General features: G+C 39.2%; 2 protein-coding genes across 5 annotated transcripts in view; one reads left to right on the top strand and one right to left on the bottom strand.

Annotated features, from left to right (window-relative positions):
• The window catches only part of agtpbp1 (ATP/GTP binding carboxypeptidase 1), a 28,869-nt gene extending 16,127 nt beyond the window's left edge, over nucleotides 1-12,742 (bottom strand). For 2 of the 4 annotated variants that reach the window (XM_005452054.3, XM_005452055.3), the window contains exons 1-12: nucleotides 12,605-12,742; nucleotides 11,216-11,274; nucleotides 9,929-10,059; nucleotides 5,386-5,453; nucleotides 3,735-3,798; nucleotides 3,406-3,552; nucleotides 2,882-3,013; nucleotides 2,618-2,711; nucleotides 2,445-2,482; nucleotides 1,993-2,201; nucleotides 1,695-1,872; nucleotides 1,391-1,432 (exon numbers count right to left, since the gene is read on the bottom strand). In XM_005452054.3, the coding sequence (XP_005452111.1) occupies nucleotides 1,391-1,432; nucleotides 1,695-1,872; nucleotides 1,993-2,201; nucleotides 2,445-2,482; nucleotides 2,618-2,711; nucleotides 2,882-3,013; nucleotides 3,406-3,552; nucleotides 3,735-3,798; nucleotides 5,386-5,453; nucleotides 9,929-10,059; nucleotides 11,216-11,247 (1,135 nt within the window). In that variant the 5' untranslated portion in view covers nucleotides 11,248-11,274; nucleotides 12,605-12,742. The remainder of the gene's footprint in view (nucleotides 1-1,390; nucleotides 1,433-1,694; nucleotides 1,873-1,992; nucleotides 2,202-2,444; nucleotides 2,483-2,617; nucleotides 2,712-2,881; nucleotides 3,014-3,405; nucleotides 3,553-3,734; nucleotides 3,799-5,385; nucleotides 5,454-9,928; nucleotides 10,060-11,215; nucleotides 11,275-12,604) is intronic. The other 2 variants (XM_005452056.3, XM_013271861.3) reach the window with 1 other exon arrangement.
• Nucleotides 12,743-12,895: 153 nt separating this feature from the next.
• On the top strand, nucleotides 12,896-24,343 carry naa35 (N-alpha-acetyltransferase 35, NatC auxiliary subunit). The gene is made up of 23 exons (XM_003446055.4): nucleotides 12,896-13,031; nucleotides 15,348-15,476; nucleotides 15,634-15,667; nucleotides 15,994-16,108; nucleotides 16,255-16,329; nucleotides 16,676-16,843; nucleotides 17,178-17,244; nucleotides 17,663-17,706; nucleotides 17,819-17,869; nucleotides 18,207-18,290; nucleotides 18,699-18,813; nucleotides 19,204-19,382; nucleotides 20,295-20,354; nucleotides 20,510-20,616; nucleotides 21,166-21,232; nucleotides 21,698-21,796; nucleotides 21,906-22,084; nucleotides 22,193-22,329; nucleotides 22,483-22,550; nucleotides 22,634-22,774; nucleotides 22,869-22,991; nucleotides 23,632-23,712; nucleotides 23,930-24,343. The coding sequence occupies exons 2-23, from the start codon at nucleotides 15,356-15,358 to the stop codon at nucleotides 23,987-23,989; spliced, it is 2,175 nt and encodes a 724-aa protein (XP_003446103.1). The 5' UTR covers nucleotides 12,896-13,031; nucleotides 15,348-15,355; the 3' UTR covers nucleotides 23,990-24,343.
• The last annotated feature ends 1,041 nt before the right edge of the window (nucleotides 24,344-25,384 follow it).

Here is a 25,384-nt window from a genome sequence, read left to right as displayed (position 1 = left end):
CCCCCCCAGAGGATTCTGGTCAATGAGTCGTAATGCTATGCCCAGAACAGAGGAAATGCTAACAAAAAGATGTGAACAGCCATGGTCAAGAGATGGGTGATCAAGAGAAAGAAGAGGTTCTGAGCATGTTTCTTCAAATACAAATTCAAGAGCTCACCAACATGTTTTTAGGAATATAAACGAGTCAGCACTTCACTCTGAGGCATTTACTGATTTACCAATCGATGCTGTAATAACTAATGTATATCACTGTTTTACAGCTTTCCTGTTTGATTCTACACTCTGCAATAAACCAAAAAAGGAGGTGGTAACTGAAATATTTGGTAACCTCCTTTTTAAAAGATATATATATATGAACAGTGCTACTTGGAAAAAAAAAGACTGGAATAGCGCTTTTTTTATTTAAAATTTCAGTTGAGACTAAAGGCCCTTACACACCGAACGTGTTGTGAAAAATTCAAAATTTTATCAATCTGAATTTGACATGTAACCTACATAAACACAGAAGGTGTTGTGTTTTTGCAAAAAAAAAATCATCCTCAAAAAATGGACTGTCAAGAAAAGAAAAAAAAAAAAAAGAAGTTGAGCTGATGATGAGCTGGCCCTGATCTTCCTAATGAAGACAAGGAAGAAACAAAGATTCTGCATCATCCACTTCTCATGAGAAAACAGCAGCAGGGAGAGTACTATGGTTTGGTCCAGGAGTGGAAGTGGTATCACAGCCGCGTTTGTACATTTCAGGATGTCAGTGGGGCAGTTCGAAGTCTTGTTAGCAGAGTTGGAATCACATATGAGGAAGTACAGAAATCATTTCCGAGAGCCAAGTTAGTCGGAGTAGTGTTCGGCTGTGTGTCTGAGGTAAAATAATATTTTTTAAAACTATTTCCATGTAGTTGCATATTCAGAATCAGAATACAGTACAGGTTTGGATTTGAGCTATGAATGCACATGTTGCCACTGACCAGAGATCTGATTATTTGGATCCGAAACATCAGAAAAATTGAGCTTGGTTCAAAGAAATAAGTGTTTCAACTTCGTCAAGTAAAACTGTTTGGTCCGTGTGAATGGCTGCATTAAGAAAAGGTCCAGAAAATATATTTTTAACGCATAAAATATTTACACTGATATTACGTGTCGGTGAGAAAGGGCCTTAAGAGAAAAGAAAAGAAACTCAAATGTTTCATCGCGCAGCCTGTGGACATGATGTAGGAAGCAAATCAGCGGAGTTAAATGCAAGAACATACAGTATGTCTACTAGTGGGAAAGCAAGACTATGCAATGTGCTCTTTATTACCAACACATGTCATGTGTTAGTTTAGTAAAGTATGACGTGAGGTGAATGAGAAAGAAATAGTGAATCTATATAATCTGAGGGTTACGTACGTCTTACCCTTCTTTAAGGGCTTGTTGCTGAGCTGGTGACTTGTTGTTCCTGTAAGGCACATTGTGTGCAGCAGTGTCATGAATGTTGTCATTAGCCATTTAATATTATTTATCCGTCTGTATGGTATAACGTGTTGAATCTAGCAGTTGCGACAGCAATTTTAAAAAAAAGTGCCTGTACTGTATAATCATCGATGGAAGGCGTGCACATACATAGTGATAAGCTGGGCCACACGCTTGTGAACTGTGTGTGTGTGTGTGTGTGTGTGTGTGTGTGTGTGTGTGTGTGTGTGTGTGTCCTGCGCTCTCACCCCCAGGAGGCTGGCTGTACAGCTGTGCCACAGGCCCAACTGGAAGCACATGAGGCAGCTGGTAGTGGAAAGCTGATTTAATGGTAGGCACAGGCAGACGGTTTTTAGGAAAACACTTCCTCATGATGAGACTCGAAGTGTTGATCAGTGGATCCAGAGTTCGCACCGGCAGACACTCCTAGAAACAAAGCCACAGCAAAATCAGAGAGCAGCTCAGACCGAAACCTGTGTATGTGTGAAGTAGTTCTGTTTTGCATGCTTTAACTTCTTGTCATTCACATGCAATTTTCTCACTCACGGTAGATGTGTTGTAGAGGATCCTCATGCCATCGGCCTCTATGAATGCCTTTCTCCCAAGTTTGATGTTGGTAATATTCCTGAGGCAGACCAGCAGCCCTTTGCGAATCAGCATGTGACGATGACGTGCGTCATTGCGATGCCAATCCAGGTACAGAGCCAGCAAGGCGGGCACATGACCGCCGTCCACTGCACGACGAGCGTTAGTTTCTGAAAAGGGAAGCGAAAGAAGAAGCGAAACCACTGCTACATATCACTTTGCAATTGTGTGGCGGGACAGAATAAGAAAATGAAAATAAAAGCAGTAATAAGCATACAGTATATAGGAGAAAGTCACGTGACACTAAACTTTAAGTCTATGTGGAATGATCTATTACAGGTTGCTCCAGAGGATTAAACAACACCAATTAAGGACCACTGACCTGTTTAATGCTACAAACTTAAATTACTCACTGGATTTGAGAAGTGCTCCAAGTGCATCCAGAGCTACCCTGTTGATTTAAAAACAAAAAAGATGGGTTAAGCAGTGTGCCCAACAGCAAATATGACACAACTATAGCCAGAGGCATATGAATGTGGATGTTTCAGGTCTGCAAAAGAGCCAGCATTGACAGTTAGACACTCACTTGAGCAGGCTGGTGTTCTTCTTGCTGTATGGTGCTATAATCTTGAACATCAGTTCCACTACTCCATTCTTGCCCAAAGAAATTGCATTCACCGCTATTAGAGTAGAAATCAAAATCAGGCACAACTTATAAGTAAACACAGCCAGTTCAGTTCAATTATTTTTATCAGCTGCTGTCAGGGATTCTCTAGTATTTTTTGGGACTACTTTGCTTGAACTTCAATAGAGATTATAATATATACTGTGAGAGTTTACGGGGACTTACAGTTGGCCGAATAAACCCTGAGAACCTGCAGGCAGGGCAAAAGGAGTTTGGCATTCTGCAGATTCTGTTTGATCAGGCTGATGGTGATGTTCAGAGCTCCACTCAACCGGGCCTTCACACCAAACTTTCTGTCTGGACACACACAGGGTCCAATGTCCCAACTCAGTAAATAAACAATAGAAACTTTAGATTTTTCAGTACCTTTCCTCTATTTTTGTTGCTGAACAGAGGACTTGTTATCAGTTTTGCTTGTTGTTGTTTTTCTGCAAATGGCTGAAAGTTTTTTCACTTATCCACTTACCGCTGATAGCAAAGGCACTCACAAGATCACAAGGACATCATTGATGTACAACTTCAACATATTTTTTTTTTAAATAAACATTACACATGTGATGTCAGCAAAAAGTTTTCATAATGTAAACATAACACTTTTTATTTACAAGCATGATGCCCAAAACAAAAATTAGACAAAAAAACAATCACTGGCTCATCCAGTGTGTGTGTGTGTTAGACTGTGACACTACCTTTTGGGCCAACCTTGGCTAGCAGCGAGTGAAGCTGTAGCATGAGTTCCTCACTGGGAGGCAACTCTTTGCTGGCAGAAGTCAGGATCTGGAATAATATTCCCGTTCCTCCTTTGGACACAAACACTCCCATCCTGCGACCCCTGCCTGAGACAGAAAAAGATTGAGAGCATGAGAACCACATGAACTAGATACTGTAATTATTAATCCAATCAAAAAGTGTAATTTAACACCACGTAGCAATTTATGGGTAACAAAAATCAACTGTTCACATTTTTAGCTATTGATTGTGTGAACAAAAAAATGAAGGAAAAAAAAAATCCACTCACCCACAGTCAGCAGCTCACTAAGAATATACAAGATGTTCAGGGTGGTCTGAACGTCTCTGCTGTTCTGTAACAGTCACAAATAATACATTAGTTAAAAATTATTTGCACGGTAAATCTGAGAAATTTGTCTAATTACCTTGATGTTACTCTACATAAGTGTGAAATCTAATTCCAAATTGAATTCAGGGAACAAGGTGCTAGAAAATTGAGTCATAATGCAAGAGTCAGGGTGTGAAAAACTACATACACCCTTACTGCATCTATAGGAATGAAGAGGATAAGTAGCAGCCAGGTGCTTGGTCACAGAATCTCTATAAAAACAGACGTTTTTGGCAGCTTGCTGGTCTGGAGTATCCAGCTGTGTGTTAAAAAAGATGTCAGCAAACGACATTGTTGCTGTCCATCACTCTGGGAAGGGTTACAAGGCCATTTCCAGATAATTAAAAGTCATTTAAAGTCCTTCATTCGTCAGTGAGAAAGATTTTTCACGAATGAAAAGCATTCAGAGCAGCTGCCATTTTTCCCAGGACTGGACGTCCATGGAGATTCACCTCAAGGTCAGACCATCTAATGCTCAAATGAACTGAGTTGATCTGAATGTGATCTGAATTGTCTCTGCAGGCCTCAGCATGTTAAATGTGTTCATGACAGTTCAGCTAGAAAACAAATTGAACAAGTGCGACTTGTTTGGAAGGGTTGCCAGGAGAAAAAACGCTTCTCTCAAAAAAGGACACGGTAACACACTTAGGTTAGCAAAGTCACATCTGAACAAACCACAAGACTTTTGGAACAACGTCCTTTGGACAGACGAGACGCAAGTAGAGATGTTTGGCAGTAAAGTGCAGCACCATGTTTGGTGAAAACTAAACACAGCATATCAGCACAAACAGGTCATACCAGCTGTTAAACACGGTGATGAAGGGGGTGATGATTTGGACTTGTTTTGCAACCACAGGACCGAAGCACCTCGCAATCATTCAGTGGAACATGAACTCCTCTGTGTACCAGTACGAAGGATTCTAGAGTCAAATGTGAGGCCATCTCTCTGACAGCTAAAGTTGGCCCAAACTGGATCATGCAACAGGACATTAATCCCAAGCATAACAGCAAATCTACAACAGAATAGCTGAAAAAGAAAAGAGTCAAAGTGCTGTAATGGTCCAAAGTTCAGACCTCAATTCGACTGAACAGCTGTGGCAGGACCTAAAGAGAGCTATGCATAAACAAATGCAAACAAACCTCAATGACCCAAACCAGTGTTGTGAAGAAGAGTGAACCAAAATTCCTCCACAACAACGTGAGAGACTGATAAAGTCATACAGAAAACAATTACTTAGTTATTGCTGCTAAAGGTGGTTCTATAAGCTCCTGAATCATGGGGTTTACTTAGTTTTTCACACAGTGCTTCTGCATTATGATTTTTTTGTTTTTGCAAAATAATAAAGTGAAAATAATAAATAAATAAAATGATATGTAAATCCTTAGAACTATATTATATACATGACTGTATGACAGTAATATCTTTCTAATAAGTTTTCTTTGTAATAAGTTTCTTAAACATTATTGATCTCTTAGATTGACAAAAAGCTCTCTTCAACAAGTCACTAACAATTGAAATGCATAAGAACTCAAGTGTTATTTGTGAACTGACCTCCAGTGAAGCCAGGATGACTTCCATGCCGCTGGAGCCTTTGGACATGACCTCTTTTCCACTCTTCTCTGTAATGCACAGCAAAGTTAACATGAACACAAAAGTGAAGACTAACAGATTTGCACTGCAATTTTGTTTTGTTTTTTGGAAATCACAATGTCATTTATACTGGAGTATGCAAAAACATCTAGTTTACTCACACTTAGAAAACTCCTGAAACTCTCAGTGAGTACAAACTGCATCTTTAAGGCACATTTTACAACCATGTCCTCAACCAGTCTTTGCAGTCTTTGTTTAGACACTGACCTGCTCAAGAACATGTGAAAAGGGTGACAAGGTCTTGCAACAACCCCTACTCTTTCTTCATCTTCCCACCTCTTTAAATCCATACCCTATATTTGTCCTGTTATTTAGGAGGTGACAGATTCCTGACCTCTAAAAAGGACAGTATTGGTCCTGTCCTGAATACAAAGGGATAATCAAGTACAAGTATTCGCCTTTGCAAAATGCCCTGTGTAAACCAACAGCAGAAATTGTAGATGATTACAAATATAGAAATAAATGTCTTGAAATTGTATCTCAAAATGTGATACATACATGCCAAATACTTTGCATATCTGAGGACCCATTCACATATACAAGTGGTCTGGAAAGTAAAGCAGTAACCTCTTGTTTCTGCTATGCCAGACTTTTTAAAGCACTTCAACACCAACCCCACTAAAGAATAATGAAGGGTCACACAAGGGTAACTGTATTGTTTGAATAATGATGATTAGTTTGTTTATATAAGAATCTTATAAAGATTAACTGAACTTCGAGACTGAACAATCACCATTCATTCGACTGTAATTTTTAGTCTGTAACAGCTGACAGTGAAAAATATATATATATTTTTGTTCTGGACTGTACCTGGTGTGTCCAAGGAAACCACAGATTCATGGTGTCTCCTGGCGTAGCAGTACTCCATTTGAGGATAAAAAGTTGAGAAGCTTTACATGAAACAGTGTCTATTTTCTATTTTCCAAAAAATCCCATTGAGGCTTCCACAGGAGTACTAAAACTGATTCAAAAAGCTTAACTCTTTGACACCTCAAATCATGTGTTGCCAAAGAATGAAAATCAAGGCTTTTCACTAACTCCTCAATTAGTCAGTCCAAGCCTCCTACTTTTCAACCGTACCTCTAACTCTCCCCTCTGAGTCAGGGCTGTCTGAAGCTGGTAATCAGCCCCTTTTCCGCCTTGATACTTGAAACTAATCCACAGACAGCTCCTATAGACATCAGCATAAGACAACTCTTGTTATGCAGAGGGGGTGGATGATACATTACCACCAAATGAAAACAGACACTACATTTCCCACAGGATCCATGCAATATGGAGAAAATTCAAAATTTCATTCATCTGGCAGGAAACCAAATGTCCAGAGGTACAGTATGTGGAGTAATTATTTTCCTCTTCTTTTTTAAAATTATTTCAAGAGATGACATTTTGTCTGCCCTTACAGCACCTGAAATTCCCTTGTTCTTTCTCATGGTATTTCTTGACTGCCTCTTAAGCTCCTGAGACCCTGAAATTGAGACAAGAGTACAGCAAAGTCCGTCCTGGGGTGTATAGTTACTGCGTGCGGGGTCACAGACCTCGGCGCTTCCCTCAAACCGACGTCACACTCATACACATTTCAAGTTGAGACTGCAGGCATGGTGTTACGGACAGCCAAGCAACAGGTGAGAGAGGAACAGCTGATACTGCATGATTGATAGAGTCACAGACAAGCCTTTCCACTGTGCTCATCATTCATGATGGATTAGCTAGGACTTTGCTTTGAAGGAGGAGGAAGCAACAAGTTATGGAACGTGGAAAGGTGAAATTTAAGAAAAGTAAGAGAGAAGAAGTAGTTGGGAATCATATCATATCATGATTCAGCAGAATTTCTCAAAGGAGGAGGGGACTGACAAGCACTGAGAACCAGTAACTTAAAACTGTGTGCTACAGGGCAACATTAGTTTATTATAATTATTATTATTAGTAGTAGTATTATTAATACTACTACTACTACTACTACTACTACTACTACTACTACTACTACTGTTATTATTATGTTATTATAAGTAAAAACAAACAAAAATCTTGTAAAAATTGATTTTTTGCAAGAGAGCATTTATTTGAAGATTGATTTTTTTAAAGGTTTATAACTTTATCTTTGGAAAGGTTTGAAGTACGAGTTTCAAATGCTAAATGTTGTAAACACAGGATCAAAAGCCTCTGTGAGTTTGTTAATATAGCAAGTCCTTTAATTTTTAATTGTTACAGCAGCAGAACAATGCTGTCTGTTTTTTGTTTTTTTAATTAGCTCCTTGCTAACAGAGACGCACTCATGTATCAGTGTGTTCAACACCTGGTGTGCCACCTTCTTCCGTTATCTTCGTCTCGGTTTTCCTTTCAAGGAGTAATCAGAGATTGGGTGACACATCTTGACTGTCAACGAACTACTACATCTCAATTTACACAACAACCACACTTTAAGTTTTCTACGAATTTGGGAATTTTCTCCACAAGCTGAAGCTAGGCATCAAGGCATTTGTGAAATGTACAGAGATGGGTTTGAGAGGAAGAAATGTACTTAATAAATGGACAATACCTCTGATTCTGCTGCATTTGACTGAAATACAAATAAGAGTTTCTTTAAAGCTTTCACATAGATCTTTGCCTTTAAGTCTTAAAACAAGGTAGTCAAGGTAGTTCCACTTGGTCATTATAGGTCCAGTGAAAGACTTCGAATGGTACAAACTTAAAAAATTATGTACATTTAATAGAAATTAAATGCTCAAAAACTGACTGATTTACAGCAAGAACCAACAGAAACCAATTAAGTCTTAAGATTAAATCCAAACAATTCCAACAGGTGCCCAGCTTCTGCTGATAACTTAATAATTTTGCTGCAAACCCTCCATCTGTACAAACTCTAAAACTACACCCTCTGACACATTAGGCATATCTACTCATTATCATTCCAGTCCATGGTTATTGTAATAAAGATTTCTCAGCTAACTGTAGTCATATTGTGCTGTGGCATCGGGCTCATTTTGTGGGATCAGCCAGAGACACTTAGCACCTTCAATTAAGCTGTTAATCTTATGAATGTGGGTGCATGCACATTATAAATAAATATAAATACATTTTAAATGCTGTTTAAACTTCATATTTGAGGCCAAACTTTTTCGAGAATTGAAAGAAATGATTTTATCAGTTATGACTGGTGAGTCTATACATACATGACCATTAAAATAAAGGTTAGGGCTGTATCCTCATTCATTTTAAACACGAGCTTTAAAACAGTTGCACAAACAACTGCCTATTAGCAAGACTTGGATCCTGGAACTAAATATACTACTTTGTGGTTGTGTGACTATTCCAACAACTAAAGATGCAGTTTACAGACATGTACTTGTCTGTACACGTTCATACATGTCCAACAGATATACTGAAGATCTTCCAGATGATTACAGGGAGGTGTTTCTGCAACAATTGGAGGAATTTAAATATCTCTTGATCTTCACAAGTGAGAAACAAACAGGTTGGTGCAGCATCAGCAGTGGGGTAGATGTTGAATGGGTCTGTTGTGGTAAATACAGCTGATCTACCAATGATAAACGTCTGTAGAATGTCTGGGCTCAGCCATAGAGATAAGGTGAGGAAAGGGATGGGCTCAGAGCACAGCAGCTACTCCAGCACTTTGAAAGGAGGTAGTTGATGTGGTTCAGGTATCTCACCAGGATGCGTCCTACACATGTCCTACCAGGAGGACCCAAGACACAATGAGGGAAATTACATCTCTTATCAGGCTTGGGAACAACTTGAGGAGGAACCTGGAGGAACTGGAGAGGACAGGTGGAGAAAGATGTGTGGGCTTCTCTGCTCAGACCGGTGCCCTCATGACCCAGAGCCAAATAAGAAGCAGAAAATGGATGTATGGACAGAACCAAAGTTTCTGTCATGGTTAAGCATATGACCAAATGTGACCACTCCTCAGCTGTGACCTTGATTAATGGCCCGAAAAATGTTTTTGCAAAAAATTATTACACAACAGTGACGCAAACCTTTGACCCATTCAGCTATATAATGGCATCACATCATGCTTCTATGGCATTAAACATTTTGTAAAACTCTTGTCATAATTAGTGCACTTTTTTTTAGAGTTTAAAAAAAGTGATTTCACAGGAACCTTTGACCTCCTAATTCTAAGCAGCTTATCTCGAGTCCAAGGGAACATTTGTAGCAAAAATATGGAGGTGATCAAAAACCTCTAATCGATAATGTCGAATACTTGCTTACATAATCCAAACGAATCACTTTGCAAATTGCAAGGAACTGCTGTTTTATAACTTATTACAATGCCTGAATATTTTGCAGCCGTTTCCACTGCCAGCAATGCAATTCAAGGCCAGGACTGCTCACTGAGATTGCACTTGGCTCAAGATAACAAAACTATACCGGAGTTCAGGAGATTACATGTATCACTGTGCATGTTTGCACACATTCTTACCCTGTGTCTGTATGAGATGAAGGATCTTTGCAGTGACCTGTCTTGCTGTTTCAACATCTCTGACCATGGCCTCACCATTCATCCTTTCCAGTTGGCCCAGGAGCATCACTATCCTGGAGTTACTAGGAACCCTTGTAACAAATAAAATCAGTTTTTACTTTTAGAACATTGCATCCAACAGGATAATTCAGCTGTATGTTTAAAAAAAAAAAAAAAAAAAAAAAACACACACACAAGATGATCAACTGTGCCCTCAATTATGTGAAAAGGCTAATGTTATTAATCACAATGTGCAGTTGGCAACGGAAAACAAATGTAAAGCATGATCTAATATGTGCAGTGACATCATATACTTACACTGAGTCAAGTGTGTCTTAGCCCAATTTTAGAAAGCATCCAATAAAAACAGCCTTTTCCATGTTACTTTTAGCAGTGCCGGTGATTACAAATTGGCAGTCTATGACTATATGACTTTAAACTTCATTTATTAGAGCTTTTCAACAAAGCTGTCTCTTTGTGTTTCACTTCATTTCTGGAGCACTGATCCGTCCTCCTCTTATAATCCTAGCTCAGTAGCACTCAGCTGGAAACTCGAGGTTAGAGGTCCGTTGTTGGTACAGCAACGGCAAATACTGGACAGAGAATCAAGACCCTGATTCTACCCAGGGGAGCAAAAATGTCTTATATGTCCTTATAAAGACAGAGAGAGAAGAAAAGAGAGAGACAGAGAAAGTGTATGCTAAATAAAGAATAGCAAAAAATGTCAGGAGTGAGGGAAGAATAGTGTATTAACAGAAAAAGGAAAAAACAGAACAAAAAATAGAAAGCCTAAATAAACATACTACATTAATCACTATGATGAACACAGACACACACACAAAAAAAGATCTTGGAAAGCCAAAATACACCAAAGGTTTTTCAAAGTATATTGCCTCAGCGTTAAGGACAGCTGTTATTTTCAGTCTTGACATATTGAATGGCTGTTTCAAGCAAGATCCGCTAATTATCTACCAGACTCTGCTCTGTTGCACAAGAAGAAAAGCAGGGTCAAACCCTTCTGCAAAAGGTCTTAACAAGGTAAAACAGAACAAAAGTGGAAGTGCATCATAACACTAAAGGCTCACTGAGACAGAGAGAGAGGGCGCGAGAGTGTGAGTGCAAACAGATGGCAGTGACACAGCAGCCTTCAATCAGAAACACATGCACAAACATCACAACCCCCATGCCTGTTTGTGTTCACATCTGTAATGACATTTTTATTTGCTTTCTGAATGCAAATCAACTCACCCCTTCTCTGTGGCCATTTTGGGCTTGTTCATTTTTACTACATCAACATTTCAAGTCATCTGCAAGTGAAAGAACATGTAGATTAGATATGAAGAGGAAGAGGTATTCAACACAATTTTAGAAACAATCATGTTTGTTAACCTTTACCCCACTCGACTCCCTCTGTTGCAGCCAGGCTTGCTACTATGCCAAACCATTTCACAGAAAAGTTAAGTGTCCCTGGCTACAGTGTACGCATGCCTTGTGAGGTCACCCCACAGACAAGAAGCTGTCAACTTAGGGGACACAATGAGCAGAGAAGCCATTAGTCTGCAAATATGCAGCAGCTCCACAGCAGACTAAAAACCTGTCCTCTGTGTATCTGCCCAGCAGTGCATGCTGGGACCACCTGGGGGACACATTACCTATCAACTGATTTCACACAAAACAAAAGGAGCTGTTCAACTCATCTCAGATATCCACACAAAACAGTCGCAGTCAAGGTAATGTGAGCACAAGGTTTGAAAGCACAATAAACAAGTCAACTAAGTGCGGTACCATTAACCGAAACGGATGAGCAGGTGAATCCAAGAAGACTGGACGAGTTAGTCTGCTGCAGTTTCAAAACAGAAGCATTTATGGGCTGAGATAAGATGGGTCGTAAACATGTGTTAGTGCGGGGTCATCACTGGTGCCTAATGACATTTACTCCATTATTTTTAAACACAAGGGAGTTTTGTAATAAGGTTATAATGTGTCCACATTAAAATACTTCATTACTTTAGAATTGAAGGTGAAAAAGTAAAAAAACACCTTTACTTCTTAACGAGAATTTTGCAAAGCTTACAGGCCCATCACCCGTTTTACCAAAAGGATAGAGCCTAATCTAAGAGTGACAGCACAATCTATGGTCACGCCTTTGTTACAAACGGGCTAAAGAAGAGTAAAGATGAAACTGGAGGTCAGACCATATACACGTTTAAAATTTGCTCAAGCAGTTATGAAATCTGACATGTTATAGAGGTCAGCTTACACAAGACGGTTGTAAACAAGTCGAAATAACCCTATAGAGCTACTTCACAATCCCCGATCCAAAATCCTTTAAGAAACCAGGGTCATTCCTCTCATTGCACCAGCTCACGGGGGTTGTCACTGTTAGCGGGTTATTGGTGAAAAGGTAAACAGCTAGGCAAGCCTCTGTACGGTACATGTTTACGAGATGCTAAGTCAGACAACCTAGCTGAAGCTGGTGGCCGCTGCACCTGCTGGGCTAGTCACTCATTAACGACTCGCTGTCTGCGCCAGCAGGCTAGCTAACTGAAGAATATGCTAACAAAAACAGCACACAGTAGATGTTAGCTGAAGCAGTGGTTCTTTAGAATAGCAGCACAAAAGAGATGATGTACAAACCTGTATGAAAAAGGAACTGTTGTCCCGTTTAGGGTGGAGGACTAGTTGCGGGATAAGAGGCGACAGCTACTGTGCTCCTGAGCGTTGCCTGAAACGCCCTGATGATGATGATGAGATGGAACAGACACAACTAGAGGGGGCAGTTAGTGAGCACCGCGACAGTGGTTACGTCTTTGCGCGTGGTGTAAGCGGCATTTAATGCTACGATGTGAACATCATAAATTAGCTCACTAAATCCTTAAAACTTCTCAAAAATCGTTTTATATCATCACTGGTCTGATTTTAAGTCATAAGCGTTCCGTTAGGCTTGGCGTTCACAGGACTACATTTCCTATCGCTGCTGCTGATGACGTCATTCATGTGCGCCAATCTTTACAGTCTTCGGGGGGAGCTTTGATTAGCTACATGGTTAATACAATATAGTAAGGTACGTGCTGATTTACAGCGAAAGTATAATTTCTAAGTAACAGTCTTCGTGTTTTATATGCCTGAGTGGAATGGATTAATCTGTTAAAACATCCATAAGCAGCTTTTGTTCACAGAGAACACCCACTGTCGGCAACATTAGCTTGTTTGCACACCGTAAAGCTAGCTAATGTGACGATTGGTGATAGCTAACTCACACCATCTCGTGTCTTTTAAAATTATGTATCTTGCCTAAGAGTTTTAGTACGCTTTTGAGAACTGTGTAAACTTAGGTGACTTTTTGACATCCATGTTATTAGTTTCAAAAAGGTATATGTTAGGAGACAAACAGTTACTACTTATCCCATTGATCATTTTACGGGCATTTGATCAGGTAATATCGATTTCTGATAGGCTTTTATGAAACATCTATACAAATGATTACCCGTGTTGCCTCTTATACGTACTCTAAACGTTATATATGTTACATGTGAATGAATCAGTCATTTAAAAATGGTTTCAACTCTCCCTGACCCACATCAGTTTCTTAGTGTAGACGGCTGAGACTTTCCAGGGCACTCTGGAGTGCAGTTTACACCATTTTAGGCTATAACAAGCTTCTCAAGTCAGCTCGCATGTTAATCCTCTGTTGTTAGCTTAGGTCAGCCTCGTCAAACTTCAATGAGTCGAGGCTAATGTAAACAAAAATGCGTAAAAGCTTTTAAGAACATACAGAAATTGACACATTTCCAGTTTAAAAACAATAATGGATTGCGGTTTTAATGCTCAGAAGATTGACTGACTGATCAGTGAATTATATTATTACATTGGATCACATTCACTTTCTTACTGTACGTTAACTTTGAGCTGTGTTACAACTGTTAAACTGCATGCTGAAGTTTTAAATGTTTATGTTTTTTATTATTAGGCCAGAGTACTTTACGCATACTAACCTTTCATAGCTCAGTAATAAAATTATATTTAATATACAGTATAATATACACTACCTTCAGAAGTCTTTTGATACTGTAGATTATTCTACTCTACAAGCAGATATAGAGCCAATATAGTTTTGGTCAGAAGTTTACATACACTTGTTATGGGCATGAATGTCATGGTGATTTTGGGCTTTTGATGACTTTTCCTTTTCCACTGTGGAATGATTGTACAGTGTACATATTTAATGACTTTAAAACAAGTTTTAATTTACTTTGGATCCACACAGGGAATGTATGTAAATATCTGTGGTGGTTCAAGATTTTTATTGGAAAGAAAATATTATGTAGAATTAAATAATGATTCTTAAAGGTCACCCCTTGGAAATGTTATTTATGGTATGACAGGATCTCTTTTAGGTTCATTACTTTTTTCCATCTATATTAATGACATGCCTCAGGCTGTGTATGAATCTGAATCCTTTATGTGGATGATTCTGCTCATGTAGTTAGTGGAAACACATCCTAAAGATCCATTGATCCATTTGCTTCTCCTCCTTATCATGGTTGTGGGGGGCTGGAAGCTATCCCAGCTACCCATAGGGTAAGAGGCAGAGTACACCCTGGACAGCTCACCAGTCTGTCGCAGGGTTAACACAGAGAGACGGACAGCCATTCACACTCACAATCACACTAAACACCAAACACCAGTTAACCTAACCCCACTAATCCTAAGGATATTGAACCTACATTGTCTCAAGAATTAGAATTTGTTAGCCTATGACCTGAGGAAAATAGGATTTCACTTCAGCAAGGAAAGACTGAAAGCTTTCTTTTTTCTAGTAAACAAAAAACCTAATAAGATAAGAAACCTCTTAATCAAGTGTAACTCTTATGCCATTAGCTGAGCTAATTATAACAAGGACCTAGTACTAACTTTGAGCTAGAATTCATCAGGTACAAGCATGGCTATATCTGTTATTAAAATAATAAATAAATAAAAAAAATGTTTTTATATAGGACAAAAAATCTTTCTTTTCAGTAAAGGAAGGAAAAAATGTGGAGATATTGCAGATTTAAAGCTTTATGTGAGGTTTTTTTTTTCATATCCGCCATGTGTCTTTGTGGGGTTCCTCTGGGTGCCTTGGTGTCCTCCCACAAACCGTATGTTAGTTGCTGATTCTAAACTGGCATTAATTGTAGTTGTGCAAGTAGAGTTTATGGTTGTTTGGATCTCGGTGTTAGCGCTGTGATGCTAACACAGAGACACAGAGGCTGCTGGCCCCCTCACTGCCTCCCTGAACTTTTAAGTTGGCTAGGCGATTGGATGGATGACTTAGCAAAATGCTTTACATTGGCATGCTATGGTTAATTTAATGTAATGTTTATCTATGTGTCTTAAGCTGTCACCATGGTGATGAAATCAGCAGTTGATGATGATGACACTGGCTGGGGGCTGGGTATCCCAGAAAAGATGAAGAACAACGCCAACTGGGTTGATATTACACATGAATTCAAAAGCGCCTGCAAAGGTAAGGACTCTGTGTGTGTGTGTGTGTGTGTGTGTGTGTGTGTGTGTGTGTGTGTGTGTGTGTGTGTGTGTGTGTGTGTGTGTGTGTCATCTGTGTGCAGTTAAAAAAAGGGACTGACGTGTTTCTCCTTCCTTGTTGTCATCCTTTATTCATGCAGATTTGAACCTTGGAGAGTTGCTTCATGACAAGCTGTGAGTACACCAAAGTGCTTTTTTGTGGATTCACATTTTCAAGAGTCCCTCAAATTAGAAACGACCTTTTCATCTTACTGCTGGACAGATCCTCAATTTAAAAAAGTTTTCATGTCCCAAAGTCATAGTTCAAAGCATTGACTGTCCAGAGTAATTATAATGAAAGCTTCTAATGTTTTTGCCACAAGTGACTTTGAATTTAATTGGGTTGATATTTGCATTCATTTTTGGATCGATCCATAAATATTGTCAGTGTTTTTATGTTTTCATGTAGTGAACACAGAAAAAATGTTACAGAGGTCAAAAATGTTTTACTTCTGCTGCAGGTTTGGCTTGTTTGAAGCCATGTCAGCTATAGAGATGATGGATCCTAAGATGGATGCGGGAATGATCGGAAACCAGGTCAACAGGAAAGTGCTCAATTTTGAGCAAGCTATTAAGGTACTGATCTCTTTTTCATGTAATAAAAACAGTATACAGACAGAGATGTAATGTAATCCTAGATTTAATTTTTCAGATCTTAGTTTAATTTGTTTGTGTATATAACACACATTTAACCACCTTATTTTCCTCTTTCTTTGTTCCAGGAGGGTGCCATCAAGGTCAAAGACCTCAGTCTTCCCGAACTCATCGGGATCATCGACACCTGTTTCTGCTGTTTGGTGAGTTCGCTTTTGGTTATTATAAGGCAAAATTTTGAAAGTTATGTTCAAGTAATGTGCTGCCCCCTGTAATTCCTTTGTACTGCAGATTTTCTGAAATGTGACTGGATTGGAAAATGTTTACTGCAGTAGTATTAGCTTAATCTATAATCTGTATTTGTAGCCGTTTTAACGTTTTTATGGCATTTTTGTCTTTAGTAGATTGTAAAATTTGAGAAACACAATAAGTGTTGGCAAAGAGATTACTGATACAGATCGGGCCAGCGATGACTCAAACTGCGGACTCACTGATCAAGACATATTTATGTATGCATGTTTGTGTTTTCTAATATGTGTGTATATGTAGATAACATGGTTGGAGGGACACTCCCTGGCCCAGACTGTGTTTACCTGCCTCTATGTTCACAACCCTGACTTGATTGAGGAGCCAGCCCTCAAAGCTTTTGCCCTGGGCTTGTTGAAGGTGTGTGACATTTCCCGGGAAAAGGTCAACAAGGCTGCTGTGTTTGAAGAGGTGAGCAGTTTTCTGCTGTCAGTCAGTAAATGTTTGGGTACTGTGGTACTGCACGTTTCAATGTGGACATAAAGTCAGAAATGGTAGCAGGTTAAAATCATGGACCAACACAAAAAAACCCAGGTGGGAAAGAAAAAGCTGTGAGTAAGTTGTGTGTAAAAATTGAGATATCTGAAAGATGGAGCTCAGTGAAGATTTCCAGACCCAAAGAGCTTTAGTTTGATTGCAAATGTGTTTTGTTTAAACCTATTTGTTTGAAAAGTTGTTCTCGTAGTAGCCCATTTCTAAAACTGCCATATGTCTGAATGGTTTTATCTTATATGTCTTTATGCAGGAGGATTTCCAGGCCATGACCTATGGCTTTAAGATGGCTAATAATGTCACAGATCTGCGGGTGACAGGTATGAAGACTTCCACTCATAACTGATTAAGGCTCAATGTCAATCTCCAACCTAAAGCATAAAAATGAAACTCTTAACAACCTAAATGATACCATTCGAGTGCACAGGAGCAGACGTTGAGTAAGTCAGTTCGAGGCCTAGGATTGTGTGTTTGGGACTCTTTGTGGGTAATGCCCTCAGGCAGCATCTGCAGATGTAGGCGTGCAACAAGGTTTAAAAATCTCTGCCAAAGAACACTTGATACTTTGACAGTAGGCCCTCGTGGTTTTAGCATAAACACACATCCAAGTTTATGAACCCGTGTGTACACATTGGGATTGGGCTTTAGTCTGCAGCATCAACTACAGTGTAGACAGCTAAAGCAATTACAGGCAGACACTGTAATCATTCATCTCTCATGACGTATTAATCCTTTCAGGTATGCTGAAAGATGTAGAAGATGAATTACAGAGGAAAGTTAAGGTAATTATTCTTGATTGCTTTAAGTAAAGGCCATTGCCATTTCAATGAAGCACTGATAATGCAAAAGCTTTTCTGACATGCAATGTTTCCGGGTTATTTTGTGCTCCGTCAGAGTACGCGCAGTCGACAAGGTGAGCAGCGAAACCCGGAGGTTGAGCTGGAGGTAAGTATTTGTGTTGAGTTTTTGCAACAGTGTTTTTTTCTAGAGGCATTTTCTTTAACTCCAGGAACAAATTATCTCACGTTTCTTTGTAATTTATACCTTTTGAGTCATATCTCACTACCGGCTATAACTGTGTCAATAAAGAGTGTGGGACTCAGATGACCTCTTAAAGACTCAGCTCTGGAATTTCCAGCTCGTTCAGTTATATAGTTATATAAAGAAAGGAAGGAAAAAAACAAGAAGACCCAAAAATGGACTTTTCTGAGCAGTCTTTAAAAAAAAAAAAACAGGTGTATTAATAGCTCTGCAATGTTCTCCCATGCCTTGTTTTTTTCAGCATCAACAGTGTCTGGCACTATTCAATAGAATAAAGTTCACACGCCTTCTACTGACTGCACTGATCGCCTTTACCAAGAAAGAGGTAATGCACATATCGACAAAAGCCCAGCAGCAGATAGAGACTGATTCTGTTTACTGCATACGTTACATATAAACAGTTTTTCCTGTGACTACACATGTAAAGACAAGTAGTCCACATGTAGCTGAGGTAATGAGAATGTTACCTTATCTAACATTTTTCCTTTATTTCTGAACAAAAATATATTTTCTGCTCGAGTAAATGAAGCAAAATATCTTAAAAAACAAAACAAAGAATAATGGAGGGAGTTTGTTTTTTTTTAACAATCCTGATGATTTTCTTCTGAGGACGAAATTTTGATGTATTAGAAAAACCCTGATGTTTATATAGAACTGCGATATTTAAAAACTATACATGCTTTTGTTGATAAGGGGGCTTGTTAGTAAGTGTTTTGTTTTGTGTCTTTATCAGACCAGCTCAGTGAGCGAGGCCCAGAAGCTCGTGGCACAGGCAGCTGACCTGTTATCCCCCATTCATTCCAGTATTCAGCATGGCATCCAGTCACAAAATGACACCACTAAAGGAGGTAGCACGCACATTCATGTTTAATCTGTTAAGTGGAGGAGTACAAGTTTAGCTTTTTTGCAATTTGCAAGCCGACAGCTCAGCTACAGCTGCAAAAGATATGTTTATAAATGGGTAATTAAAGAATTTGAGCATAAAATAATCATTCTGAGGCTCCAGTCATCCAGTTAAGTCATCCTAATGGCAACCTAAAGTTACAGTCCACACTGGATGTAACTTGTCTACACTAACAGTTTTCCTCACACAGAACTGAAAAAAATCAACTTCTTTTCATTTACTTTGGTTTGGCAAGTTCTTAAAGATGATTCAGTTACAATTTTTTTCAAATGTGACTTGTGCTAATGTCTCTAATTTACGTTGTGATTTGTTTTTTTCCCTGTGATTGCTGCAGACCACCCCATCATGATGGGCTTTGAGCCTTTAGTCAACCAGAGATTGCTGCCACCCACGTTTCCTCGCTACGCCAAAATCATTAAGAGGGAGGACATGGTGGCGTATTTCAGCAAGCTTATAGAGCGCATTAAGACTGTTTGTGACGTGATCAACACTACCAACCTACATGGCATACTGGTAAATACATTTCCTGAGGTTTGTCTTGATGCATTATTTTTTATTAAGTTTTATTATAAACAAGCTTTTCAGGACATTAGAAAGTTTCTTCTAAAAGCTAGACTGTTTCAGTTATGCACCAGATTCCCTTCCTGAGACAACCTCAAAGGGGATTTTGTGTCCAGTTGGAAATATAAATTGAAATTAAAGCTACAAGCAGCACTGAGAGAGCCCGCGCACCCTGGCACCATCGACCCATGCCCAACACCTCCTGTGCCCACTAGGTGGCGATGAGGTATCCCAGTTAACAGTATGTCCCACTGGAACCACCTATTAACATTTCATCTAGATTAGATAATGTTTATAAGCTACTGTGCATTTCCTGTTCCAACTAGGCGGCGCTCAAACTATCGCTGACAAATGGTATATCAATCTGTTCAGAGCCAGACTGTCCTCGTGCCTGTCAAGTCTGGTAGAGTTCATTCAATCCATTTTTGAGTTACAGCAGTTTCATGGCGAATGATCGAAATGTGGCGTGCCACCACAACATCACCACTTCCTGTTGGGTTTGGGGTGATCGGCCCCTGGACATTTTTATCCTTCTTTGTATGTTACACGTGTGTACCAAGTTTGATGTATACAGCTCAAACTATGCGTCTGTAGTAGTTCAGAATAGCCCGGTAAGGTGGTGCTCTAGAGCCATTTTGAAACATCGTTGTTCCAAACCCATAAAATATCTTATTTTCCACCGTGTGCCAAATTTCATGAATTTATGACTTGTTAAGACTTTCAAAAAGGCAATTCATATAACAAAATAATAATAACAAACAGCCTTCACACGTTTCGTGCTCGGGCTCTAATTATAAAGTTTCTTCTATGATGACTTAAAGATTGTGTTTTGGGTTTTTTTGTTGTTGTTGATGTTTTTATCAGGACTTCTTCTGTGAATTCAGTGAGCAGTCTCCCTGTGTACTCTCCAGATCTCTTCTTCAGGTAGATGAATACTTGCTTTCCTAAATCTTTCAAATGTACCTGTGGTTTTATTTTGGTGATCCGTGTAGTTACAGTCTATACAAATATTAGATACTGTGGAGTATTTAATAAAAAAGTAAATGAAACTACATTTCATTTTTTTCCCATCAATCCAGACTACATTCCTGATAGATAATAAGAAAGTGTTTGGCACCCACCTGATGCAAGACATGATTAAAGATGCTCTGAGGTACTTTGTCAGCCCACCAGTCCTCTCATACAAGTAAGTTTTTTTTTTTTAAATACTAAATGAGATTAGTTGGTCTGTTGTTTTGTCACTAGCTTAGCTGTGATTTGAGGTTTACAATATGCTTTTACCTGAATTGATTACGTTAATCTTTCTACTGTCAGAGGATAGTTGGTGCAGCAGAAAAATATCTGGAAAATATAAAATATATATGACACAATAATGCCATTACTGTAGGCTGAAATGAAACACAGTGAGAAATGAGATATGATGTGATCTGATTTAAAACACTTAATAACAATATCCTTTATAAACTAATCAAATATTGTAACCACTTCTTGAACACACTGATATTGTGTAATAAGTGATAACAACTGATTAGATATCATATAACAGTGATCATTTCAAAACCCCTTGGCCTGCAGTTAAGCTACTGGATACACTTACTCCGAACACACTGCAGTGTGTGAGTTCTGGTTGTGAACCTCAGATAGACAATTCAGAAGCTAAGCTACAGAACAACAGTCCCTTTGTCTGGCTCAGATTGACCTTGTCACATGTGTGGATGTACCTGTGTCTCTCCAGGTGTTGTCTCTTCAACAATCACCAAGCGAAGGACTACATTGACTCTTTTGTTACACACTGCTCCAGGGTATGTTGTTTTTATGGCTCAAAGTCTCTATATCTAAGTCATTGTTTATTATATTTGACTCTCAGTAGTTGACTTACAGGTAAATCGTATGAAAGTAGACATAGACATCTGTTTCCACCGTGGAGACTTATGTGTAATAAAATATAAACATCAAAAACGTTCATCTCTATAACGGATGATGTTTATGATTGTTGTATGTATTCATTTTCTCTTGCTCCTCACCCCCAACCTGCTGCAGGAGATGGCCACCCCTCCCTGAGCCTGGTTCTGCTGGAGGTTTCTTCCTGTTAAAAGGAAGTTTTTCCTTCCCACTGTTGCCAAGTGCTTGCTCATAAGGCATCATCTGATTGTTAGGGTTTCTTTCTAATATTATAGAGTCTTCACAATATGAAGGGCTTTGAGGTGACTGTTTTTGACTGAACAGGCGTAATATGAATTGAACTGAACTGAGTGTTTTCCCCATAGCCTTTCTGCAGCCTCATCCAGATCCACGGACACAACCGTGCCCGACAGAGAGACAAGCTGGGACACATTCTTGAAGAGTTTGCCACACTGCAAGATGAAGTGAGCTGCAGCTACGTTCATCCAAATTAGCTGTCTTTGCAGTTCATGCTACAGGCAGTTTCTCTAAATTCATGAAGCAACCTCAGAGCTCTTTCTTTGTGCTCTACAGGCTGAGAAGGTGGATGCAGCTCTGCATAGCTTACTGATGAAACTGGAGCCTCAACGACAGCATCTAGCGTGTCTTGGGACCTGGATCCTCTATCATAACCTGAGGATCATGATTCAGTACCTGCTGAGTGGCTTTGAGCTGGAGCTTTACAGCATGCATGAATACTATTACATTTACTGGTAAGATTTCATGCCTCTGTGAATTACTGGCAGAAGCTGAATTCTCTCTCTCCCACATACCTGGGTGCAGGTTTGCTGTAAATGAGTATGTGTTTGTTTTGGTTGTAGGTACCTGTCAGAGTTCCTTTATGCGTGGCTGATGTCCACTCTAAGCAGAGCTGATTCCTCTCAGATGGCAGAAGAGCGGATTCTAGAGGAGCAGCTGAAAGGGCGCAGCAGCAAAAAGACCAAGAAGAAGAAGAAAGGTACATTTTGTTGTGTTGCTTTTATCTGAAGCGGATAACCACAACATACAAACTGAAGTCTGATCAGAAATGACCAATTCATTGTAGAAGTGGCATCATCCTGTCGATATTTTTCCAAAGAGCTCTGAAGTTATTGTTTCTGATTTTCTTCAGTTCGCCCTCTCAGCAAGGAGATTACCATGAGTCAGGCATACCAGAACATGTGTGCTGGCATGTACAAGGTAGGCATAAAAACAATGCCCTTTATTAGCCCACTTTTGATACAACAAAGTGTAACATGCCCTTTCTCTGCCTTTCTCTTCAGACGATGGTAGCTCTAGATATGGATGGGAAGGTGCGTAAGCCTCAGTTTGAACTGGACAGCGAGCAGGTTCGCTATGAGCATCGCTTCGCCCCCTTCAACAGTGTGGTCACCCCTCCACCTGTGCACTACATCCAGTTCAAGGTACTGTCTCTTTGTGGGCCTAATTCATCTTTTTTTTTTTTTTTAATACTCTACTTTCTTTTTAAAATGTTTCTTGTCTTCTTGCCTATTTCAGGAGATGTCTGATCTGAAGAAATACAATCCTCCACCAGGCTCTGCAGACCTCTATCTGGCAGCTAGCAAACACTTTCAGCAGGCGAAGCTCATCCTTGAAAATGTGCCCAGTCCCGATCCGGAGGTCAGAAAGTCAAAATACTGTGAAATAAATACAGCGGTTTATGTTCATTAGCATTTGTTTAGTTAGGAAGTAAAACTCTTGAGATTATGACTCTCTTTTACAAGAGAGTGCTGAGCCCAGACGTGTAGCACTAATCTTACATTCGAGCCAAACCTTATTTGGATGCATGCATGAAGCCCTACTTTTAGCTATTACTAGCTGGATAGATGCCCATATAAACAAATGAGTAAATTGGTAAAATACTGCTCTGTCAATCACCAAAACTGAAACACAAACTTCCTAGATGGATTTTATCACCCAGCCAGCTGTAATTTTAGTCTCATAATTCATCACAGATGCTCCAAAAGGCACCAGCAGCACACACAGAGTGCAGAAAGCCAGTTTATAGACTCAAAGTAGTGACGGTGAGGCCTTACAGATACTGATCTGCTCCAGCTGCCTGTGTCCGAACAGCAACACGTTAGCATCATTAGCTCCAGTGGCTGTCCCTTGGTTTGAACACACTGTTCTATAATGTGGCTGTGATGCATAAAAGTGTGTATGTTATTATCTTGGAGTGGTTTTCAATTTTATACAATGATATCTTATCTGCACCTTTTCTTGTCTTGTTCTATAACCACTTATTACTCTTTGATAACAGGTGAACCGTATACTGAAGGTGGCCAAACCTAATATTGTAGTTATGAAACTACTGGCTGGAGGTCATAAGAAGGAAACCAAGGTAACACATTACTCACAATACTTGTATCATTGTTTGTGTTTGTGTTTGCATTTACAGTTAATACAATGTAGATGTTTTAAGCTACAAACCAAAAGAATCAACCAAATAAAATTGATAATTTAAATAGGAGTAGTTGATATTTTAAAAAGTACTAACTGTATACATACTGGTTGCAATGGGCTTCTCTTAATGCAGCTATACATTTCTTTATCCTCAGGTGCTCCCAGAGTTTGACTTCTCAGCTCACAAGTACTTCCCCATAGTGAAGATTATTTGATCCCACCCCGAGCCACAGGGTGACAGCGTCCTCACCTGAACGGGTGTGCAGCGGCCCTCACCCAGACCTCGTCCAACCGTTTGTGTGACACATTTAACTGTAACGCCATGTACAGGAGTGTCTGCACCTAACTCTTTTCTCACCAGAGAACTCACCACTGGACCTCAATGAGTGACAGTATGCACATTTGTATTTGTGTGTGTGTGTGTGTGTGTGTGTGTGTTACAGAAGAGCCGATGTGCTTTTGTGCAAAGAACTGGCAGATGGATGCTGCCTGAAGAACAAGTCTTGTGAATGCTTATAAAGAGTGCTGTAATGATAATGGGTTCATATCATTAAATCATATGAAACTTTTTTGTATGTGTCTGCATGTTTATCTGAGGAACAGCGTTGAATTTAAAAATGATGTCCTGTTAAAGCTTATTGTCTCTGTAAAACAGAGGTGTGAAGCATAGGGCCCGAGATCTGACAATCTGGAAGAAAAAAAATAATTGGGGTCTTTTATTTTCATAAGTTTTGCAGTTTCTCCTAATGATAAGGATCTTCCCCACAGCCATGCATACTGCACCAACGTAAATATCAATTTAATAAACAATTTAATGACAGAAAGTTGCTGGTTTTTTACTCTATACTATATAATTTATGTTTTGTTTTTTTTAGAATAGAATAGAGTTTTATTTTGAGGATGTCAAGATAACTAAAATAAGAGAAAAAAGAAAAACTTTGTAAACAGACAAAAGTATAGACATCAAGTTGTCACAGTATCTCTCTACACAATGTTTATGCTTGAAAAGGAGTATGATGAAGTTTACACTTACTTGTTCCTACCCCCTTATTTCAGTTAAATCAGTGTTCAGAGTTCAACATATAATCCCACAATATGAATGTTTATCTGTGAACAAGTCTACAATCATACAATACACACACAAAACAATTGAAGCTTAATTCAATTTTATTTATACAGCGCCAAATCACAACAACAGTCGCCTCAAGGCGCTTTATATTGTAAGGTAGACCCTACAATAATATATACAGAGAAAAACCCAACAATCATATGACCCCCTATGAGCAAGCACTTTGGCAACAGTGGGAAGGAAAAACTCCCTTTTAACAGGAAGAAACCTCCAGCAGAACCAGCTTCAGGGAGGGGCGGGGCCATCTGCTGTGACTGGTTGGGGTGAGAGAAGAAACACAGGATAAAAGACATGCTGTGGAAAAGACTCACAAACCAAAAGATCAAACTACATTTTTACATTGGCTAAACACCCTGTGATGAACATCCCACTAAATCTCACCTTTAAATTTGCTTTACAGTGATTTCACAGAAAAAAAAAAAAGACATTCTGTCAGTTAGTTTTTTTTTCATTTTTCTATTTTCAGAACAATCTGGGCAAT

Source organism: Oreochromis niloticus, linkage group LG12 (genome assembly GCF_001858045.2).
Source record: "Oreochromis niloticus isolate F11D_XX linkage group LG12, O_niloticus_UMD_NMBU, whole genome shotgun sequence".
In the NCBI taxonomy this organism is placed as follows: Eukaryota; Metazoa; Chordata; class Actinopteri; order Cichliformes; family Cichlidae; genus Oreochromis; species Oreochromis niloticus.
The sequence above is the reverse complement of the archived record's forward strand: the minus strand, read 5'-3'. Positions and strand labels throughout refer to the sequence as shown.